We start from the raw sequence: 23,575 nt of genomic DNA on the forward strand, positions 1-23,575 counted from the left end.
ATCCCATTTGGGCAAATAGAATTATGATAGCTGTGTTCACTGTATGTTGAGTCTACATCAGAATCTTCTCTCCCTCCCACCCCCCCAAAAAAAGAAAAGCTTTTTGTAATTCTTTTTGATTTCTATGACAATCACTATTAACTATTTGAGGAAATTGGATGCCATTTGCAGGCATAGTCGTCCTTTCTAGGAAATGATGCCTAGGAAATGATAGGAAGGTGAAGTATGAAGGTTTTGTACAAAGTGTCTTTAAAATGAAGGGAAATGTAGATCATTTACCCTCCTTATAGGCCAGAGTAAATTTGCATGGAAGTATATAATAGTGTTGCCCCTAAGCTAGGAACCTTAAAACAATTTAAAATGAAAGGTAGAAGGATCCTACAAAATGGTGATGGGTATACTGTATATAAGAGAAATATTTCATCTCACACAGTGCTTGGATGATATGTAGAGAAGTAGATTATACAATACCAGGAAAATCAGAAGGAAATTCACACAGGGATAGAGTTTTTAACCAAATTGTTTTGAACTGTAACAGCCTGTGCATCCCATGCTGCTTAGATTATTAGATATACAACTAGGTATTCTTCTGTGGCCAGAGTACCTAAAGATCTGGGTGAGGGGTCTGTCTGTAAAACATGAGAATTTAGAAAATATGTTAAGGGAAGATTTTTTTCCCCTAGTAATGAGAAAACTGCAACATAGATCATCGTCATCATCATTAAGAACAGAACAATTACAAAGCAATATGGTACAGATGAATTCTTCTTTCAGTAAATCCACTGGTTAGTAATAGGACAAATAATGTAATTTTTCTGCAGCATTAACTACTTTTTTTCCTCTGAGGCAGGTAACAGCATTTCCTCCAAATGGTTATGGCCTGTACAACATTGTGGGAAATGCCTGGGAGTGGACATCAGATTGGTGGGAAATTAATCATTCTGCAGATGAAACATACAGCCCGGTGAGTATCTTCATCTGCTGACCTGCTCTTTTTCTAACTAAATTCCTAGTTCACATTATAGAATTTGATACACTGCATGGTTGATACAAAGCAGCTTTATTAAAGGTATTTTCCAGCTAAGCTGTTATTGACTTAGACTTGCAAGAGGGGTACCCATTTTCCAACAGAAATGTAGCTGTATTCACAAACTACTTTTATGTATTTTGAGACAAAGCTGAGTGAATGCTATGTACACTCTGTAAAAGCATTAATAGCAAATCACCATGTCTTTGCTTTAGACTTGAGATACCAATAGCAATAGCACTTAGAGTTATATACCGCTTCCAAATGCTTTACAGCCCTCTCTAAGCAGTTTACAGAGTCAGCCTATTGTCCCCAACAATCTGGGTCCTCATTTTATCGACCTCGGAAGGATGGAAGGCTGAGTCAACCTTGAGCCAGTCAGGATTGAACTTCTGGCAGTCATCAGAATTAGCCTGCAATACTGTATTCTAACCACTATGCCGCCAGGGCTCATGTGCCCACTTTCTATTTTTGAAAAGAAAAAATATAAAATACCTACTGCAGTCAAATGCCATTCAACTTTGTACTTCCTTTAACTTGTTTGTGTGCATGTATGTTACCTTTGTGAGGTTAAATATAAGTACCACAAAATTATTCTTCAATTATTTAGCTTTTGCAATCCCTGATTTGAGTATCTCTGGGCCAGGCAAGATGAAGATTTCTTTTAAATATATGAAGCTGTTTTGTGGTAAAAAAGATTGTTGGTTCATATAGTGGCTAGATACTGCAATGATGCCTAATCTGATTACAATTTTTCAGTTTCCAGAATAAAATCAAAACCTGTTTGAATGCGAGGGGTGGGGTTTGTTTGTCAAATGCTCTTAAACACATTGAGCCAGAAGCCCCCAACCTTTTAGGCACCAGGGACCAGGCACCAGGGAGAGATTTTTCCGTGGACCGGAGGGGGTGTGGTTTTGTATGTTGCCTGCATCCCATGGATGGGGCTTGTTTGCACAGCCCAGTTTCTGGCATACTGCGGCGCAGTGCCAGTCCATGGACTGGGGATTGGGGACTTAAGCCATGTATAATCAAGTCTCCAGTATAGAATTATCACCTGTTAACTGAGGAGTCCAAAGTTGGAGGGTAAAGAAATTACATGGGCAGATGAATTGGCCTAGGGGACTGATATGTATATTGTAATATGCAAGGAACTTTATTGTTTGTGTGTTTCTGAGAAGTAATAAAAAAAGTAGAATCTGGGATCGAGAAAAAATAAAGGAAAATGAAAAATAAGGCTGGAATTTGGAAAATGAAACATTGAAAAGGAACATAAGTAGATAACCTTTATTTAAATTTCAAGACCCTCAAACTATTTTACCTACATCACTGTTTTTCTAAGATGTCTATCAGAAAATCTCTCTGTTTATTTAGAACAAATGATAAGGATATAAATCTCAGTCTACTTTACAAATCTATGAGTTCATCTGAATTGTTCATCAGAGAAGGTATTGAGAAAACTGTTATTTTTTTTCCAAAAATTACACATCTTTTTCATCATTGCTGTCTAGAAGATATTGGAAGGTGTTATGAACCCAGCAGTTATAAATATAATACTATAATTCCTGCATATATGCTTGAAAAGAGCTCAATTCAGCTTATTACCAAATAGGCATGCAAAAAATGACAACTTTAAGAGAATAATTGTGGTGATTATTACTTTTTCGTAGTGTTTATTGAAGTTTAAAAATACTAAGATGATAAACTAACACAAACGAAGAAAAATACAGAGGAGGAGAAAAAAAGGAAGAAAAATGTGTAAAAGAAGAAAAAGAATATATGTAATTTATATGTATATATAAATTACTTCCTCTTTGTCAAGTACAAATATTTTCATAACTAATAGTTCAAGGGTTGATTTTCAGTCAGTCAAGGCAATACATAAAGGGTAGTTTTGTCCCTGTATCTATTTTTATTAGTAATTTTAAGATGGCACACTGCCCTCTCTAAATCCTGATTACTCATCAGCTATGAATTTCTCCTGGGTCCAACCTACACAGTAACTTAAAATAGAGGAAGCTAACTTAATTTACCAGACTGTTACTAGTAACGGTCCCTGACTTGTGGGCTAGAAGGTGTGACCATGGAACGGTCAATGGCTCTCACGGGACGAACAGTTTCGATTCCCCTTATGATGCCTCCTCCCCCACATCCCACACTGCAGCTCCCTCCCATTGTTGTGTATGGCAGATTGGCATCTGGCGAAGCATGGCTGGCGCAACAGCATGGCAATCCTGACAGTTGTGCTATGGCCATTCTTAGAGCAGTTACAGATGTTGTTTTTCAAATGAATCAGAAACTAGTATGATTCTGATGGAGGCAAGTGTTTGTGTTTGCCAACTCTCTTACTGGCTTAAGCTTTAATTTTCCAGTGGTTCACTGTCTCCATTAATTCTCCTTGCTGGCTTTTTATCAAGGTGGAAAAATTTCAACTGACCGTTGTTATTGTGGGCTTTCTATCTCTTTTTTAATTGATGTATTTATTATCTGTGGAGATTCTCAGTCATCCAGGTCATGGTTGTCTCAAAGGTGCTTTTTCAAGAGGCAATTGGACTTCCTTGTTTTTCTTTGAAGACATTTCAGTTCTCATCCAAGAAGCCTTTACAGCTCTGCCTGGGTGGTGGGGAATGGAAGGATTCATACTTCTTGCAGACAGCTGGTCATTTGCATTCTTTGCAGACATGTCAAACACAAGGCCCGGGGGCCGGATCCAGCCCGCGAAGTGGTTTCATGTGGCCCGCGAAGCCATCCTGGAAACAGTGAGGGAACGGCCCCCGCTGCCTTGGCCCTGGCCCAGAGACCCTCCTTCTGCCAGAGACCCTCAGATCTGTCCCACTCCAGCCCAGGCCCCCATAGGCACCCTTGATGCGAACAATGTAGACCTGGCCATGCCCACCCAGTAGGCCATACGCACTTTACCCACGCCCACCCAGTAGGCCACGCCCACCCTGGCCATACCCACCCGGCCCCCTGAGGGCAACCGCAATGCTGATGCGGCCCTCAATGAAATTGAGTTTGACACCCCTGTTTTAGAGAGTCACTGAAGCCCCCTGGAAGTTTATCTGTGTTGTCAGGGTCACCTGAGTAGTGCAATTGGGTGTGAAGCCTTCTTAAAATTGCTGAAAGGACTGTGTTGTAGACTGAAGATAGATGATGTCATATCCCTCCCTCTCTGTTGAGAGAGGGCTGTTCAGTTTTGACATAGATGGCCTCTTTGACCTCTCTTTCAAACCATCGGTCCTCTCTGTCTAAAATGTGGATTTTTCTGTCTTTGAAAGAGTGGCCTTTGTCTTTTAAATGCAGATGGACTGCTGAATCTGGTCCTGATGGGTTTTGTTCTCCTACGTTGTGCCATGTGTTTATGAAGTGGTTGTTTTGTTTCGCCAATGTATAAATCTGCACATGGCTCACTGCATTGTACTGCATATAACACATTGCTCAGTTTGTGTCTGGGTGTTTTATCCTTGTGGTGGACAAGCTTCTGCCTTAGTGCATTCTTGGGTTTAAAGTATGCACGTATGTTGTGTTGGCTGAAGATCCTCTTGAGTTTTTCAGATACTCCTGCAACATATGGAATGACAACATTGCTTTCTTTATTGTTCTCTTCTTTGTCTGTTACTAAGGAGCTCCTCCCCTTCATGGATTACTGCCTTGTCGTGGCGAAGGGGCTTGCGTAATTCAATGAAGCTATGAGCTATGCCGTGCAGGGCCACCCAAGACGGACAGGTCATAGCCGAGAGTTCTGACAAAACGTGATCCACTGGAGAAGGAAATGGCAACCCACTCCAGTATCTTTGCCATGAAAACCCTATGGACAGTACCAAAAGGCAAAACGATATGACGCTGGAAGATGAGCCCCTCAGGTTGGAAGGTGTCCAATATGCTACTGGGGAAGAGCAGAGGGCTAGTACTAGTAGCGCCAGAAAGAATGAAGCGACTGGGCCAAAGCCGAAAGGACACTCAGCTGTGGATGTGTCTGGTGGTGAAAGGAAAGTCCGATGCTGTAAAGATTTTTTCTCCATAGGAACCTGGAATGTAAGATCCATGAATCAAGGAAAGCTGGACATGGTCAAACAAGAGATGACAAGACTGAACATCGACATCTTAGGTATCAGCGAACTAAAATGGACAGGAATGGGTGAATTTAATTCAGATGACCATCAGGTATACTACTGCGGACAAGAATCCCTCAGAAGAAATGGAGTAGCCTTCATAGTCAATAAAAGAGTAGGAAAAGCAATACTGGGATACAATCCTCAAAATGACAGAATGATCTGTTCGAATCCAAGGCAAACCATTCAATATCACAGTAGTCCAAGTCTATGCCCCAACCACCAGTGCTGAAGAGGATGAAATTGACCGGTTCTACGAAGCCCTACAGCACCTTATAGAACTAACACCAAAAAATGATGTCCTTATCATCATGGGGGATTGGAATGCTAAAGTAGGAAGCCAAAAGATAACTGGAATAACAGGCAAGTTTGGCCTTGGAGTACAAAATGAAGCAGGGCACAGGCTGATAGAATTTTGTCAAGAGAATACGATGGTCATAGCAAACACTCTTTTCCAACAACCCAAGAGACGGCTCTACACATGGACATCACCAGACGGTCAACACAGAAATCAGATTGACTATATGCTCTGCAGCCAAAGATGGAGAAGCTCTATACAGTCAGTAAAAACAAGACCAGGAGCTGACTGTGGCTCAGACCATGAGCTTCTCCTTGCAAAGTTTAGGCTTAAACTGAAGAAAGTAGGGAAAAGCACTAGGCCACTCAGGTATGAATTAAATCATATCCCTGTTGAATATACAGTAGAGGTGACAAATAGATTTAAGGAATTAGATCTGATAGACAGAGTGCCTGAAGAACTATGGACAGAGGTTCGTGACATTGTACAACAGGTAGCAACCAAAACCATCCCAAAGAAAAAAAAATGCAAGAAAGCAAAATGGCTGTCTGAGGAAGCTTTGCAAATAGCTGAGGAAAGGAGGGAAGCGAAAGGCAAGGGAGAAAAACATAGATATGCCCAATTGAATGCAGAATTCCAGAGAATAGCTAGAAGAGATAAGAATGCCTTCTTAAATGAACAGTACAAAGAAATAGAACAAAACAATAGAATAGGGAGGACCAGAGATCTTTTCAAGAAAATTGGAGAGATGAAGGGAACGTTCAATGCAAAAATGGGCATGATAAAGGACCAAAATGGCAGGGACCTAACAGAGGCAGAAGAGATTAAGAAGAGGTGGCAAAATTACACAGAAGAACTATACAAGAATGAGCTTAACGTCCCTGATAATCACAATGAGGTGGTCACTGACCTCGAGCCAGACATCCTAGAATGTGAAGTGAAGTGGGCCTTAGAAAAGCTGAGCAACAACAAAGCTAGTGGAGGTGACAGTATTCCAGCTGAGCTATTCAAAATCTTAAAAGACAGTGCAGTAAAAGTGCTACACTCAATTTGCCAGCAAATTTGGAAAACTCAACAGTGGCCACAGGATTGGAAAAGATCAGTTTACATTCCAATTCCAAAGAAAGGCAGTGCCAAAGAATGTTCAAACTATCGCACCATTGCACTCATTTCTCATGCTAGTAAAGTCATGCTTAAAATCCTACAAGCTAGACTTCAGCAGTATGTGGATCGAGAACTACCAGAAGTACAGGCAGGATTTCGAAGAGGCAGAGGAACTAGAGATCAAATTGCCAACATACGCTGGATCATGGAGAAAGCTAGGGAGTTCCAGAAAAACATCTACTTCTGCTTCATTGACTATGCTAAAGCCTTTGATTGTGTGGATCATAACAAACTGTGGCAAGTTCTTAAAGAGATGGGAGTACCAGACCATCTTATTTGTCTCTTGAGAAACCTATATGCGGGTCAAGAAGCAACAGTGAGAACTGGACACGGAACCACTGATTGGTTCAAAATTGGGAAAGGAGTCCGGCAAGGCTGTATACTGTCGCCCTGCCTATTTAACTTATATGCAGAGCACATCATGAGAAAGGTAGGGCTAGATGAATCAAAAGTTGGAATTAAGATTGCCGGAAGAAATATCAACAACCTAAGATACGCAGATGATACCACTCTAATGGCAGAAAGTGAAGAAGAACTAAAGAGCCTCTTGTTGCGGGTGAAGAAGGAGAGTGCAAAACTTGGGTTGAAACTTAACATTAAGAAAACCAAGATCATGGCATCTGGCCCTCTCAATTCCTGGCAAATAGATGGGGAAGAAATGGAAGTAGTGACAGATTTTATTTTCCTGGGCTCCAAGATCACTGCAGATGGGGACTGTAGCCAAGAAATTAAAAGACGCTTGCTCCTTGGGAGGAAAGCCATGGCAAATCTAGACAGCACACTAAAAAGCAGAGACATCACCCTGTCAACAAAAGTGCGTATAGTCAAGGCTATGGTCTTCCCAGTTGCAATGTATGGCAGTGAAAGTTGGACCATAAGAAAGGCTGAGCGCCAAAGAATTGAGGCCTTTGAACTATGGTGCTGGAGAAGACTCCTGCGAGTCCCTTGGACTGCAAGGCGATCAAACCGGTCAGTCCTAGAGGAGATCAATCCTGACTGCTCTTTAGAAGGCCAGATCCTGAAGCTAAAACTCAAATACTTTGGCCACCTAATGAGAAGGAAGGACTCACTGGAGAAGAGCCTAATGCTGGGAAAGATCGAGGGCAATAGAAGAAGGGGACGACAGAGAATGAGGTGGCTGGATGGAGTCACTGAAGCAGTAGGCGTGAGCTTAAATGGACTCCAGAAGATGGTAGAGGACAGGAAGGCCTGGAGGAACGTTGTCCATAGGGTCGCGATGGGTCGGACACGACTTCGCAGCTAACAACAACAACAACAAAGGAGCTCCTGCTGTGTCTTTTTGGGGATTTGATGAAGGACACTTGGGATAGCCACAACATTCTCAGGGCTTTGTTAATGTGTTTTAGGGTTTTTTTTCTTTCCCATTTTTGCTGGTAGGCAAGTCTTCAGTTTGGTGGTCTAGTCTTCTGATAACTCCCATTTTGTGCTCCAGTGAGAGGTGAGAATGGAAATGGAAATGATCTGTGTTTGTGTGTGTGTGTGTGTATGGGAGGTTTCTGTAAGCTTCAGTGTTAAGACTTCTGTCTTCCTTGATGTGTACTGCACAGTCCAGGACGGTTAGACTATTTTCCTTAACATCATCCCATGTGAATTTGATTTATCTGTCCACAGAGTTGATATGTTTGGTGAATGCTTCCAATTCCTGGGTTTTGATCTTGACCCAAGTGTCATCCAAATACCTATACTGGTGAATTTCTGTGAAGGAGTTTAGGGCTTAGGTTTCTATCTCTTCCATGTAGAGATTGGCCACGAGGGGGACATGGGTGTACTCATGGCGCAGCTGTGTTTTTGTCTGTAGAAACCTTTATTGTATTTAAAATAGGTAGTGGTCAGGCAGAGGTTCAGCATGGCAGGTACGTGTGCTCTGGGCTGAGTTGGTTCTGTCACCTAAAGTGCTGTCTTAATCGCAGTTGTTTCTTCACTACCGTGACAGCTTCTGTTGTTGGAATGCAGGTGAAGAGGAAAGTCATATCATAGGAAACCATGGTGTCATCTGGGTCCAGTTTTAGTTTCCAAACCTTGCTGGCAAAGTCCTGTGAATTGTTGATGTGATGGGTGGTGTTGCCAACTAGAGGAGTTAATAAGGTGGTTCAATGTTTTGCAGTGTTGTAGGTGACAGAGCTGATGCTGCTGACAATTGGTCTGAATGGCGTTCCCTCTTTGTGGATTTTGGGGGATCTATATATGCGTGGGGTGGCTTCCCCAGGGTAAAGACGCTAGTGTTGTGGCTTGTCAATGGCATTGTCCTTCAGTAGTTGTCGCAAGAAATCAATGACCTCTTTCTTGTAACTGCTGGTGGGATCTCTGTCAGCAATCTCATACTAGCAGTGTCCTTCCGAAGACTGTTCACCCTGGCCTTGTAGTCATGTGTTCAGGATGACTGTGATGTATTTACTCAACTTCTATAACCACCCAACTCAACCAGGTGACTCTGGGCGGCTTACAATTCTTGAGTGCTTGTTAGATCTGGAAGCCCTCTTCTCTCCCTCCCTCCCTCTCTCTCTGCCTCAAAAAAACAAAAAAAAACACCCTTCCTGTAAAATAGAATGACTGTCTCTCTGGAAGGAACTCCCTGCCCGTTACTTCCAAGGGCTAAATTTGAAAGAGGCTTCATTATTCTTTCAAGCTAAATCATTTTAGAACTCCAGCTCATAATCTCAAACAACACCATTCAATATATGTGGGCAACTTACAGCAGGCTTAGGAAGATTGTCGTAAGTTGTCCACATATCTTTTATGGGTTTTCCAGGAGGCAGATGGTTAATCACTGTGCATGAGGTTGCTTTAGCTAGGCCCTTGGTTTGTTTTGACAAACCGCCTTCTCTGGCTCAAAACTCATGTGATTTTTTTTTCCATGCTCTTCTCTCAGATTTCAATGGTAAGGTTTTGGTTTGCATGCTGTTTTGGAAATTTTGTGATTTACTCAATAAAACATGATGAAATAAACCATTGCCAATTTTATTCAGTGAAATAAGAGTCTTTTTCTCTCTCCAGGATTCTATTAACCATGTAGGGGGCATTTCAAAACAGCAAGCTTAAGTAACTGGCAAAATGGGGCTGCTTGTTTAATTAGGTATTGAATGAAAAATGCAGTCACTGTTTATTTTGCATTTGTTGTTTAGACCTCCAAAGCATCATAATTTTGTGCCAGTCACTTTCTCTCAGCCCAAGTCACCTCATTGTGTTGTTGCTCTGGGGAGGATAAGAACAGAAAGTAGTATTGTGTGTGTTTGCTGCTCTGAATCATTTATAAACATAATTAAGGCAGGATATAAAATAAATCAATTCTTCTGAGGCAATAAATACAAATTCTTCCAGATTGCACAAACAAACAAGCAGAATGCTTTGTTACTGCAACTAAGGCTTCCGTTAAGTAAGATTTCTTTTTTTTGTAATAGCTTCTATTTTTATGCTATAGTTGGTGTATTAATTTGAGATTAGAATTTAAAGTACTTCTGTTCGTTTGCATTTTCTGAAACAGACACATTGCCTTTATGCAGATGTGTAAGTATAATAAATGTGGGACTATTCAAATGCAGGCATATCTTTCCAAATGTACATTCAAAGATATCTTCTCCTTGTAGATAATTAATTTCTCATTAATACTATTCCTTTTGCAACTTTTTTTTTTTTGCATTTCCTTCTATCTGAGGCTTTCCTAAACCACCATGCTCCCTTCAGGATACTTGGCAGTGCTTCAGCATCGTATTAGGAAATATTTCCCTTGCCTAATGAGGCATCTGTTGTTCTCCTTAGTTCTAGATTGGTTCTCTCCTTGATTACTTTCCATCCATTGTTTCTTGTCCTGCCTTCAGGTGCTTTGGAGAACAGGTTGCCCTCCTATTGTTTGTGGCAGCCCCTCAAATATTGGAAGACTGCTATCATGTCACCCCTAGTCCTTCTTTTTATTAAACTACATATGCCCAATTCCTGCAACTGATCTTCGTAGGTTTTAGCCTCCAGTCCCCTAATCAACTTTGTTGCTCTTCTCTGCTCATTTTCTAGAGTCTCAACATCTTTTTTTTTATACAATGGTGATCAGAAATGGATGCAATATATTCCACGTGTGGATTTACCAAGGCATTATAAAGTGGTACTAACATTTCACGTGGTGTTGATTCTATTCCTCTGTTAATGCAGCCAAGGCCTGTGTTGGCTTTTTTGGCAGCTGTAGCACACTGCTGGCTCTCATTTAAGTGATAGTCTACTAAGACTAATGTTGATTTATTGAATTGAATAAATCTGTTTGAATTATTCATACATGCTTGGAATTCCATCTGTAGTAAGAGTCATCATCTGTGACAGCTTTAGGATTTTTTATCCATTTTTCTTCTATGGAGCCTTCCAAACTCAGGGTCTGGTCTACCACAATACTCTGGGCATTCAAGGTAGATAATGGTTAATACTCTTTCTCCCCGTGCATAAATTTAGCAGGATAAAATATGGGTGGCTGTGATGTAGACAAAGTTATGTGAGGAGTGAAATTATTAAAGACTGCTGGTTATGAGAATAATATATTACCGAGCGTTGGCTGCTTGTGGGCAATTGGAAAAGCATTTTCGATTTATCTAGCCAGGCTGTTTCTTGTATTCTTTTCAAAACTGTGTTACAATTAAATTCAAATTAGATGATGGTTAACTTAGTAATAATTTGTCTTCATAATATACATATACATACGTATATGTATACATATATATATACACACACACACATACTAGTTTTTGATGTAATATTGTTCTGTTTAATTTTCTTAATCATGTTGGCAACTTGTTCTATTAACAGCGTTTCTTTCAGTTACTAGTAGAAAGCCAATAAGATTTTGCTGCGAATAGTAATGAAAAATGGTTAATGGTGCCATTATGTCTGAATGTATGTGAAAAAGAAGAAGAGAATGATGACCTGATGAATGATGGTGTTTTGTTAACTGAAAATTATCAGGTTGTCAAGATGCATTCAAGCATGAATATGATAAGTGCTCCTCCTTAACTTAGAGATGGCTGTAATTTTAGCCTTTCTGCTTTTGGAAATAGATGGTTGCTGAACAGATCTATTCAGTATCTATTTCAGTCTATGCATCACAGCTCCTTTTTTACAAACGGAAGTTTAGAATCGTTTAGAATCATTTTCAATTGTTCTACAAGTTTAAATGATGTGTAGGTTATTTATTTATTTTTTAAAGAAAAAAAGCTGGACAACAAGCTTTTTCAGATGCTGTAAGGAGAATCGTGCTTCTCTGCCTTTTGCTCCCCCTCCCCCCCTGCAGTCACATGATCACAATCTGGGTGCTTGGCAACCTGTTCGGACTTCTGATCAGTTGCCAAGCACCCCATGATACTGTGATCGCCATTTGCAATTTTCTCTGCCGGCTTCCAAAGAAAGTCAGAAGGGAAACTGGCAGGGAAGATTGCAAGCTGCAGCTGACTGCCTCCCTCTCATCTCTGGGGATTGGCTGAAAGAGCTGCTTGCCAATTCCTTTGCTGGGGTTAAGAACAGAGCTTAGTTTGTGATGATTTGAGCTCTTTCTGTACCCCGACAAAGGAGTTGCCTTCCATGCAACGGGGAGAGATGATATCCTTTGACAGGTAGCTCTTTCAGCCATCCCCTAGAAATGAGAGGGAGCCAAAATGCAAGCAGAGAGTAGAGAGACAGTGCAATAAGGTACTTATTGGGTGCCTCAGATGGATGGGGGGAGACCCGAAGAGGCCCGATGAGGCTGTGCGCAAATGTCTCTCCTTTAGGGGCTGAAAATCCTCCTTGGATTTCAGCACGGAGGATTTCCAGCTTCAAAGTTGAGCCTCCCAGGCAGTATCTTCCCAGGCATCCTGCACTACTTCCCCGAGACTCCATTCACTTGATCACTTAATGACTGCAACCAGGAATGCTAGGATTGCAGTTGTTGAGTGAAGGTGTTACTCTTAACCATTTTGCGCAACAATCAAGATTTAGGCCTTAAGATTTAGATCGTAAGATGAAAACTGTATCCATAGGCATGCCTCTGTTTCTCTGTGAAAGGCATTTGGGTTTGCTGAAGAAAAACATTGGTATGTGCAGATGGGAAATCAATTTTACAAGTGGGTTAGCTTATTTGACAGTCAACTACATCTTGATATATATCCTTTTGCTCTGGTCTTGCTTGTGGGGATGGGGGTGTGATGGTGAGTATGACTTTTGACCAACCAAGAAGTGACAAAGACATACGTTATCAGGAGGAGAACCTCCTCTTATGCGAACAGGCACAACTGATGTGCAAGATGGATTTGTACAAAAGTCCTAATGAGCAGGGCTGCCACCTGATCTCCAACCATAAGTCCAGAAGGATTCCCAAACTGTACTTTTCTGACGAAGTGCAATCCTACCAGACTCAGTCATGGAAAATCTCTGGGATCAGGGAGCTGTAAAACCCAGCTATTCAGTCTTGCTGTGGTTGAGTCAAAGTCTTCCCCAGCCAGATTCCCATAGCCTCCAGGCACTGTAAACTACCATGGCATCAACTGGGCAGCTGAGAACAGAAAGCTACAGCTGCTTAATTCATTCCATGCAAATAGAAAACTGGTGCCAGAAGCTTATGTAGATATTAAAATAGATAATGTACCTGTTCCATCCTATTTCACACTCATCAAGCGGTTATAGTGAGATGTTATTCTATGGGATTCAAACCTTTACTGGGAATTGAACTCATGTATGTGATTATTTTTCAGGAGCTAACCAAGTCCTGGTCCTCTGTGATTCCCAGAAGAGATATATATAGAATCTGTGAGAATGGCATCTGTAATCCACCTTTACATAAGCTCTCAAAACAGAGAGAAATTCCATAGAATAACATCTGGCTACCCATGTCTAACAAGGTGAAAAATAGGGTGATTCCAGTCATATAGTACCAATCTAACTGAAAGCACCACACAGGATATAGATCAGGGGTGTCAAACTGCCGGCCCGCAGGCCGGATGCATCATAGCGAAACTGCGCCCACCCCATTGCTGGCAATGGCAAAAAATCCCCGATACATCACGACATGTCATGTGACGTTGCGAATTTGACACCCCTAATATAGATCACGTAAAATAGAGAAAGATCCCCTCTGCTCCAAAGAGAAAGGGTAGACTTCATGTAAAATCCTATACATGGAGTATGACCATGTAACATCCTCCATTAGCCAGTTGGAACACAAGAGTAGAACTTAGAATCCCAACAACCCTTTCACAACCTCAGGACTAACTGACTTGAGTTTTTCCAAGATGGCCAAGCACAAACTATGTCTCAGTCAACTACATGGGACCTGCATAGACAGAAGCCAATTCTGAGCAAATCCCAATGTACAGGTAGCCCTTATATAACAATTGCTTTAGATAGCAAACTTTCACAAATATGATGGTAATAATGGTAATAAAAAATAAATTTGCTGACTAATGCACGCATTTACAACAACAAAAGCCTTCAGTGTAAAACTGATTAAGGTCTGGTGAGTTTCAGGCAGCAGCTTCCAGCTGGTGAGAACATTGTCACCAGGGTCACTTGCAGCTTGTATTTTTTTAGCACTGAGGAGAAAAGCAGCTCAAGAAGAGATCGCTTGTTTAAGCATCTCTCCACCCTGTGTGTGGACAAAAAAAAAGGGGGGGGGAAGGAAATGGATCCAGCATAGGCCACTGCTTGAGAAAACTTTATCTGAATGAGTTCTCTACAACAGAGGTCTCCAGCCTTTTGGGCACTAGGGACCAGTCCCGTGGAGAGAGGTTTTTCCAGGGATCGGGGAGGGCGTGGTTTTGTGTGCTGCCTGCATCCCACACATGGGGCTTTGCTTGTTTCTACGGCCTGGTTGCTGGCATGCTGCGGCCTAGTACCGGTCCACAGACCAGGGGTTGGGGACCCCTGCTCTACAACAATCAGCAAGCTTCACATCATCTCTCTTTGTCATATGTTTCACTCAGTGATCCTGTCACTTGGTGGCAATTGCAGTCACAAAACAAGGACTACCTGTATCCAACAAAAGCCTAGAAAATTCCTTATGGTGGTCCTGCAAGGGTCCCTTCTCCAGGCCCTGCCTTACCTAGAAGGGACTTACTCACTCTAAACAAATATCCTGTCTGTTCCAAACAGAAAGGGTAGACTTTATATAAAATCCTATACATGGAGCATAAAAGTGTACCATCCTGATATGTTAAGAATTATGGGATTTTAAAGTAATGTTTGCTTTTGTGTGGCCAAGAAGAGTTCTTAGAGCAGTTTTTAAATAACATATGCATATAAGGAGAACTAAAAGTAGTTAATTTTTTTACTTAACTCTGTTGTTTACACCAACCATGAACATGATAAAATCTCAGTAACAAATTCAGAATTGTTGTCAGATATCAACCTTGCTCTGTTACTTTTCCATATAGAGAGATGTTTGGGTGTTTTAAATGTATGTTAGAAAGGGGCAAACAGGTTCAAAGCACCTATTTGCCCAGAAAATTTTGGATATGAGGTAATTGAAACATTACAAACTTAGCCACTGCTCCTAATGACACTGAATAAGTGAGGCCAAGTAGCTCATAGGATTTTGCAGGGGAAGAGATGGGGACTGTCCAGGAGTTTTAATTAATTAATTAATTAATTAATTAATTAATTTGCTATCCATTTATTTGGAAAAAAAACAAATTCCCAGCAGAAATAATCTAATTATGGAATGTTAGACTTAGGGAATTTGTCTTCTAAACTAGTGTGAAGAATGAGACTTCCATAATGCTGAGCTTCAAGAAACATACTGTACCAGAATGTTGATCAAATCCATCATTGGACTAGTTTTCAGTAATAGACAAATTAACCAGAAATCTTCAGCTCTTAAATCAGCATAAATAGTACAACTTCATAAAAAGGGGATAAATTTTTGTTAATCCCTTTTCCTTTTCCATCCATCATCACAGGTTCAATCTTGTCATCAAGTTCTAGCTATGCATTACACACTAAACTAAAATAGAATGCTACATGCAGACTTGACACAAGAACTACTGTTTAAAACTGAAATAGCTGTTGTATTGAGGCTAGAGCAATTATACCAAATTATCTTTCAGTCATCCTTCCTGAAACAATGTAATTGTTATTTCTTGCTATAAAAACTAGCTATAGTTGCTTGCAAACAATGACACACTCAGACCTCCAAAAAATCTCTCTGAATTTCTTTGATTGTTATTTACAGTTAGTCATGCATAGATCAACAATAATAAATATCCCTTTGTCTCCAGAAAGGACCTTCAGATGGGTCTGACCGAGTGAAGAAAGGTGGATCCTATATGTGCCATAAGGTAATGATAAAAAGCCTACATTATTTGCTTGATGATAGTATCTGCAGTTTTTATTTGTGTATTCACGAAAAGCTAATACAAAATAAATCGTGAATATTTGAAGACAGAAGCCTATTGGAAGTGGTATGTCAAATAGAAATAACTCGATGAATAAGCAAGGTCTAGTTGGGAGTTTATTTGAGCTGAGAAAAAATGTCAATTGTCTTCTAATTTTAGCTTGATGGCAATTTAGCTGTCACACCTTCTTAAGACAACAATGAACTTGGCAATCTTTTTGCTTCAGCAACCAACCTGTAAAACTGCTAGCTTGTGGGTTTAGAGTTTTTAAAGAACATCAAAGTGCCTTTTTGAGACAAAGGAAAAACATTATGGCCATCACAAATATAACAAACATTGGACCACAAGCTAATTTTCAGTGGAGCTCTAGGGTTGCAGACTGATTTTTCATCTAGTTTTTGTCTCCAGGGCTTTCCATTACTCAGTCCAGGGATGCTATTCTTCTTAGATTTCCAGAATCATTACTGTGTGATATAAAAGATGAAGCCAGATACTGCAAGAGCAATATAATTGAATGGCACCTTAGTGGTCCCTGCTTTGGGTCACAGCTAACAGTATGTTAAAATCAATTTAGCCTAAGAGAAAATGAAGAAGCTAAGCTCTGCTTTCATTTTGCTATCTGTTATTGAATACTACTCTCTGATTTTTCTCCACAATAACCCTATGGAATTGGCAGGATAAAAAAATGGTGACTGCTCCAAAGTCATTCCAGTGAGTTCCATCGCTGAGGATCAATTTGGCTCTTCACATCCCTACTACGTTTAGCCACAAACAATTAGAATAATAGGATCTCAGGCAACCCATGTAGAATTCTTTAGAACTGAACTAGCCATTCAGCCCTTTGGAGGCTTCATTTAATTGAGGCCCCAAAGCTGCATCTTTGGCAGTCACAAGATTGTCACAAACATTTTGCTTGCTTGCTTGTTGTAGTAGATTTAGAAAGATGTCCGCTTATACTCTGGGCAACTTACAAAGTTAAAAAGAGAAAAAAGCAAAAACAATAGCAATAGCACTTAGACTTATATACCGCTTCACAGCTGTCTCTAAGTGGTTTACAGAGTCAGCATATTGCCCTCCGCCCCCCAACAATCTGGGTCCTCATTTTACCAGCCTCGGAAGGATGGAGTCAATCTTGAGCCAGTGAGTCTCGAACTGCCGAACTGCTGGCAGCCAGGAGTCAGCAGAAGTAGCCTGCCGTACTGCATTCTAACCACTGCGCCACCACATCACCAATATATATGCTTGAATAAAAATAATCACCAAACCAGCAAAAAGAGCCTTGATGGAGCAGTGGGCTAATGCCTCCTTAAGTAACACCAGCTGCCTGCAATTATTGCAGGTTCGCATCCCACCAGGCTCAAGGTTGACTCAGCCTTCCATCCTTCGAGGTAGGTAAAATGAGGACCCAGATTGTTGGGGGCAATAAGCTGACTTTGTAATAATGCCGCTTGGGGGGGCCCAAAAGCCCTAATAAGCAGGCATATACATAGAATGAAGGCTATTGCTAAGCACATTGATTTGTGCTTAGATTGTAAGCCGCCCTGAGTCTTCGGAGAAGGGCGGGATATAAATGGGATTAAAATAAATAAATAAATAAATAAAAGCAAAACAAAAAACATACTATACAAAATTTGTCTGGGGCTCAACAAACAATCTTATTCCAGATCTGGAAATAAAACCATGTTTTAAAATCTTGCGGAACTCTTATAGAGTCACAGGCAGTCCCTCAGATAACTAGGCTCTTTGCCATGAAGGGCTTTATAGATGACAATCAGTAATGGTAGATTCCAGAGGGCCTACAAGGGCAGTCTGGTAGTACATGTTGCAGTAGTCCAGTTGTTAGATGACTAGGGCATCTGAAGGACTCTTCCCTCCCCAGGCCAGGAAGGGGTACAACTTGAGCACAGGATGAACTGTGCAAAGGTTTGCTCATTATAGTTGCCATCTGTCCCTCAAACAGTTCCTGCCAAATTGTAATTTTTAAAATGACGTAAGGGAAAACGAATCAAAAATATGACAGGTAATCATTTTAATTGCATTTAATTACATTAAATTGGTTTCAGTGAAAATGATGCATCTCTTTAAAATATAATTCAAATTGAATCTAGTCCAATTGTTGTCCTGGCCTTGCCCTTTTCTTTGTCTTGCTCATTTCTTGGGCTGCAGCCCTCACGCCTCCCTCAAAGGGCACACACATCTCCCATGGTGCACAAAAGGGAAAGAATTGCACTGAAGGCAGTTCCTCTTATAGTTTATTTATCAGCATATAGAAAGTTGTGAAAGTGTTGCCTAAAAAGAGAACACTTTGAAAATTGGGGATAAATCTATTTTGAAAGTATTTACTCTTAGCACTCAGCAACTGATTTTAAAAAAGTCCTAAACAAATTTTAAAAATGGGAAGGTATCCATGTGCCTATTCACCCATTTGGCTAATTCCCAATGCAATGAATGCCAAAGTTTTTGAAAAATCCTATGCAAAGCAAAATAATGTTCCCTGATAATTTATTCTAATTAAAAATAATGTACTTTTTCTTCTGTAGTGTTTAAAAAAACGTATTTAATAATCATTTAAAAAACCTGCGTAAAAGAGCTGCCATTTTCTACTCTGAGATCAAATATTCTACTTGATCTTATTTGGAGGTGAAATTAATGTCACACATTAATTAGCAGATTTGATTAAATTAACAGGAAAAATTTTTCTTTAGAGATAAGTAATATGGCCCATTTTAGTCTATAATATACAAGATAAATTTTCTTTATTAAGGCTGCTAAAAGTTCCTGCTACTTTCAAAACTTGAAAGCATAGTTAAATAGTACATAATATTTATGAGAAATGATTGGTCCCCAGTCTCCGCCATTTTGAGTGCATAGACATAATAAAGCTAAATACAAATCAAAGATAGTCAATATTTCTTATCTGCATTACAATTATGTGAATCATTTTTCCTTAAATATAAAAAGGAAAATCCCAGTGAATCTTTTCCCTCAGTTTTTTTAGTTGTAATAAGTTCCTGCAATTTGCTCTTTTTACTATACTGTTTTATCAGAAAAGCACAAATGCATAAATTTTGTTAGAATTTTTTTTGAAAAAAGATTTTGATCATATTCTAATTTATTTTATATAACACTTTAAGAACAGTTGATGAGAGATAAAGTTTCTAAATTCAGAGTTATTAAATGCTGGCTTATTTTTGTTATTTTGCCTGCCAGCAAATGCTTATTGTGAAAATAGAACCTCAGTCAGACAAACTGTGGCAAAGTATTATTTAAGGAAACATTTATACAAAAAAAATCATTTTGTGCTGTACAAATGTATGTATTTCATATTTGCATTAAAATGTTCTGCTTAAGAGAAGCAGGCTGTCATTGTTCTGATAGATGAGACTAGCAAAACAGAAGTCCAAGGCAAGAGGTTTCTTTAAAAAACATATTTATTGGCTGCATAGTATTGGTATGATCAAAAGCCATTTCCACTTCATTTTTGGATTCCACAGTCATCATACAAACACAATATTCCTTTTTCTCTGAAGTTTCCTATATTTTCACCAACCCCAAATATGCAGCCATTTGAAATTCTCTCTTGAGAATTGAAAAAGAAACCCAAATGTATGAAATGCAAAATTACATAAATTTAAAGCTATATTTTTCTTTATGTTTATATGACATAAGATTAAATTATTTTATTGGGACAAGTATTGGGTATAAGCATAGGTTTTCTTTGTCAAAATGATGTTATAAAAGATACAAATATTACACAGAAGAACATATATAAAGTTTTTTTTGCTGATTATGCCCATTATTTATAACTTCACTGCAATAGAGAAATGTATCATATGTAAAAAAAGAATAACAAAAATAACTTGTGATTCATTACCGGCAAATTTCTGGTAAGCCATATCAGAAACCTTACATTTCTTTGGGGGGAAAAAAAGAATTGCACAAGAAGGTATACTTTGGGAACCTTTAAAATCTAAATTATAAAAATTCAAAAAATGTGTACGCAGTGTAGGATAGTACAGCACTTTTTAGATAAAGTTCACATATGAATTTTAATATGTAAACTTGTAAATAATAAGTAATAAATGTCTACCCACTGAAATAGATACACACATACACACACACACACATACATACATACACACACACATACATATACACTAAACTTTATGTCCCTAGGCAACACTCAAGTCAGAAGTTTTTTGACACTGCAAACAGTTTGTATTCCTGCCACCAGGAAAAATTCCTAATATATAGCTAGTCCCTATAAAAAGCTGCTGTTTGAAGAAGCAATGATTCCATGTGATTCATTAGCCCAATCACCCCAGGATTATGATTAACTTGGAGATTGGAGGCCTTAAGAATGGAGACAGAATACATTTCTCTATCATTTTTTTCATCTCAGTATATCACCACTAATATACTCCCTGTCTGGCATAGACACTGTGACACTTCACTGTGACAAGACACTGAAATCACTATGGCAACAAAGATCTTCTTATTTGCCTACAGCTGCAATTCTCGAATAACAAAGTGGTTTCTTTTTCCAAGGAAACTAAAGTGGTTACTGGGAGGGCACGAGGAGTCATGGAATAAAATTAAAAGAAGTGTTTAAAAAGTGGGGAGGAAGTTAAAAAGAAATTAACCTGTATTTTCCAACTGGTAAGAATGAAATTATCTTTGGCTGCCACCTGTTTCTGTCACGATGGGAAGCACCATTCTGGAGACCTCTTCCTGTTCAGTGAAATCTAGAAAGAAAATGACTCCCTTCAAAGACTAACAGTCCTCCTGGCAGCTATTGCATTGCCATCTTGGCAAAGCTGCTATGATATGTTTCATCCATGGGAACACTTGTGATAATCCACTCATTCTCCTTCCTAGTCCTATTGCTATAGATATCGATGTGCAGCCCGAAGCCAAAATACGCCTGACAGCTCAGCTTCCAATCTGGGGTTCCGTTGCGCTGCTGACAGTCTGCCAGACTACTTAAAGTGACAAAGCTTGACAGCTCGGGAGGACAGAGAGATCTCACCAGGTTTTGCAAAAAAAAAAAAAAAAGGATGCAGCCCGAAGATTCTACATTTGTCTTGCCAAAGCAGAAGACTCTGGAAATTCTGAGTATTTCAGCCAGCAGCTTTTGTTTTCTTTGATCCCCGGTTTGTAAAGAACCTAGGTTGTATTTCCATTTAATGCGCGTAATGTGAAATACATTTGATTATTGAACTACTTTAAATTTAAATGAAGAACTAAATCATATCAGTCATGGTTTTGTGTTTTTAACAAAAGACATTACTATCATTCAAATGATAGATCAATTTACAGAAGTAATTAAGTATATTATATTTAATTTAATAATATATCTAATTAAGATGGAATAGCACACAGTGGTTGTAGGGAGAGAAAAAAAAAACACAGATTACTGTGATCCAAAGAAATTTCAAAGCTGTTTGTAATCATATTTGCAACATATTTATGTTGCAACTGTCTTTCTTGTTCCATTGGTTTCAGTGGGTTTTCAATCCAATTTATGTTCAAGATCAGTAATTTTAAAAATAAGCCATTATCCTGTTTTCTGTAGTATACTGATGTAATTTATGTTTGAATTAGTATGATTTATTTTTGCTTTTCATGAAGATTATTTTTTGTATAATTAATAATTTGTTCGGCAGCTATAGGAGAAAACGTTCCTGATCCAAGTCTTTGCAGATAACTTCCAAGGACCTCCATTTTTCAAGCCTCAGTATCCAAATTTTGAGGGTCACCTTTTCTTGCCCCCCTCCCCACTGAAAGACTTCCATGGGGCAAATATTTACAGTAAGTGTTGTTTTTTATAGGTAGCTGCCTCCTGTGGGCACCTGGAATGTATGTGGGGCAGCAAAAAAGCTCCCTCTTCACAAGGATTAAGATTTGTATTAGATGGCCTCCATTTTTCTCTTTTAATCAGATTATAGGGCCCAAACAGTTGAACCTTATCTCCTTCCCTACCAGAAATAATAGAAAATAAATGATTTTTATTTAACATAAAATAAATCTGCAGGAGGACAGGCTGCCTGCAAAATAGCCAGCACCTGGGCTGCTGTTGCCCTGCCCCTTTAAGGCCTCTCCCTAGATACCCTGGCAACTTGTGGCTATAAAAGCTGAGCAGAGAGTCAGCTAGTGCCAATATTGGTATGAGAGGGTGACCTGGTTTGTGTTTGAGGAATTGCGGACGTCTGAAGCAGCCTATGGCAAATAGAAGAGTTACTGTTCCTCAGAAGTAGAGCTCACAAAGAAAAGTAATGGAAGAACTGGAGTTGTATAGAATTGGGGAAAAGTGGTAGAATAAACAGGTAGTACTAGCTTTGAGTGCCTGGGTGTGTGTTGCCTAGAGCAGGGGTCTCCAACCTTGGCATCTTTAAGACTTGTGGACTTCAACTCTTAGAATTGAATTCTGAAAATTGAAGTCCACAAGTCTTCCAGTTGCCAAGGTTGAGGACCCCTGGCCTAGAGGCCTGTGGTTGTGCTGGCTCTCTGGAGTTTTGGAGGCCACTGACATGGGAAATAAATCCTTGGGGAATAAGGAAGTTGTACCAGGAGGCTAGATGTGTATGTAAAAGGAAAGGGACAGCAACCCTGGTGTGCCTTGCCTATACCTGCCACCTTGATTTGATTAGTTCCAATAGTCATGATGCTCTGGAGCTAAATCCCAGGCTCAATCAGGAAATAGACTCTTCAAATCTTTGCTTCTCCGAAAACTTCCAGTGAACAACCTCTGGGGACAAGTTACTTCTGACTCCTTGTCACTGAATCCCATCTTGTCTCTCTCATTGGCAGAGGACAGTTATTTTAGGGTCCTCTATGCTGCAGGTGTCTCATTCTATACAATGGATTTTTATTTTTTTTACCAGCTGATGTAAGGATAAATGTATTCCCACCCCCTAAATGGCTCCTTTTAACTACAGTGTGTGATTCTGTATTGAAAGAACTTGCGGGTTATAAATGGAAATAGCTGCCAATAACTTTTCAAGGAAACACTATGACAATCCTGAGATAAATTATCTGTATTATGCAAATATGGAAAATGTGCATAAAGGTAGACATATTTGAATGACTTTTTCTTACACCCCTTATTAGGGAAGTGTGCTGTTGACATTTTTCAGCAGACCCTTGTAGAGCTGTGGGAGATAGCTAATAAAATTTTGGAACACTTTGGCTAAATGTGGTTACTTGAAAGGACATATAAAGCATTGGATGACAAAATGAAGCAAGCAGTATGTATAGTAAATAATATGATGCAGCCCAAATCCTGGCTTAATGTTTTTTTTGTTTTTTTTTATTTAAAAAGTTTTACAATACATTTTGACTTTAATCCCCCCCTCCCCCACCCCTATCCAACCCTCCCTATCCCTCTCCCCCATTCCCTCCTCCCCCCCCCGACTTCCCAGAGCTAAATACAGGGTATAAAATCGAAAAACAAACGTAAACACCCCTATGTTATCAACAATAAACTATAAATTCTATCTCCCTCTAGCTCATATAAAATGAATACAAACAATATTAATATTACAAATAAAGTAAAAAAGAAAAAGAGGAAAACAGAAAAAGAACTTTACTCAAAATAAATTTTCTTAATCCCAGTCCTTAT

At 39.5% G+C, this 23,575-nt stretch overlaps 1 protein-coding gene across 1 annotated transcript in view; it reads left to right on the top strand.

The window, feature by feature from the left end:
• SUMF1 (sulfatase modifying factor 1) overlaps nucleotides 1-23,142 on the top strand; it is a gene marked incomplete at its 5' end in the record, with an annotated part of 67,245 nt that extends 44,103 nt beyond the window's left edge. Inside the window, 3 exons of the mRNA XM_081320030.1 lie at nucleotides 851-964; nucleotides 15,838-15,897; nucleotides 20,833-23,142. Of these exons, the coding sequence (XP_081176156.1) occupies nucleotides 851-964; nucleotides 15,838-15,897; nucleotides 20,833-20,946 (288 nt within the window). The 3' untranslated portion in view covers nucleotides 20,947-23,142. The remainder of the gene's footprint in view (nucleotides 1-850; nucleotides 965-15,837; nucleotides 15,898-20,832) is intronic.
• Between the last annotated feature and the right edge of the window lie 433 nt (nucleotides 23,143-23,575).

The sequence above is a fragment of the Vipera berus genome, assembly GCF_964194415.1.
Source record: "Vipera berus genome assembly, chromosome: 2".
Taxonomy (NCBI): Eukaryota; Metazoa; Chordata; class Lepidosauria; order Squamata; family Viperidae; genus Vipera; species Vipera berus.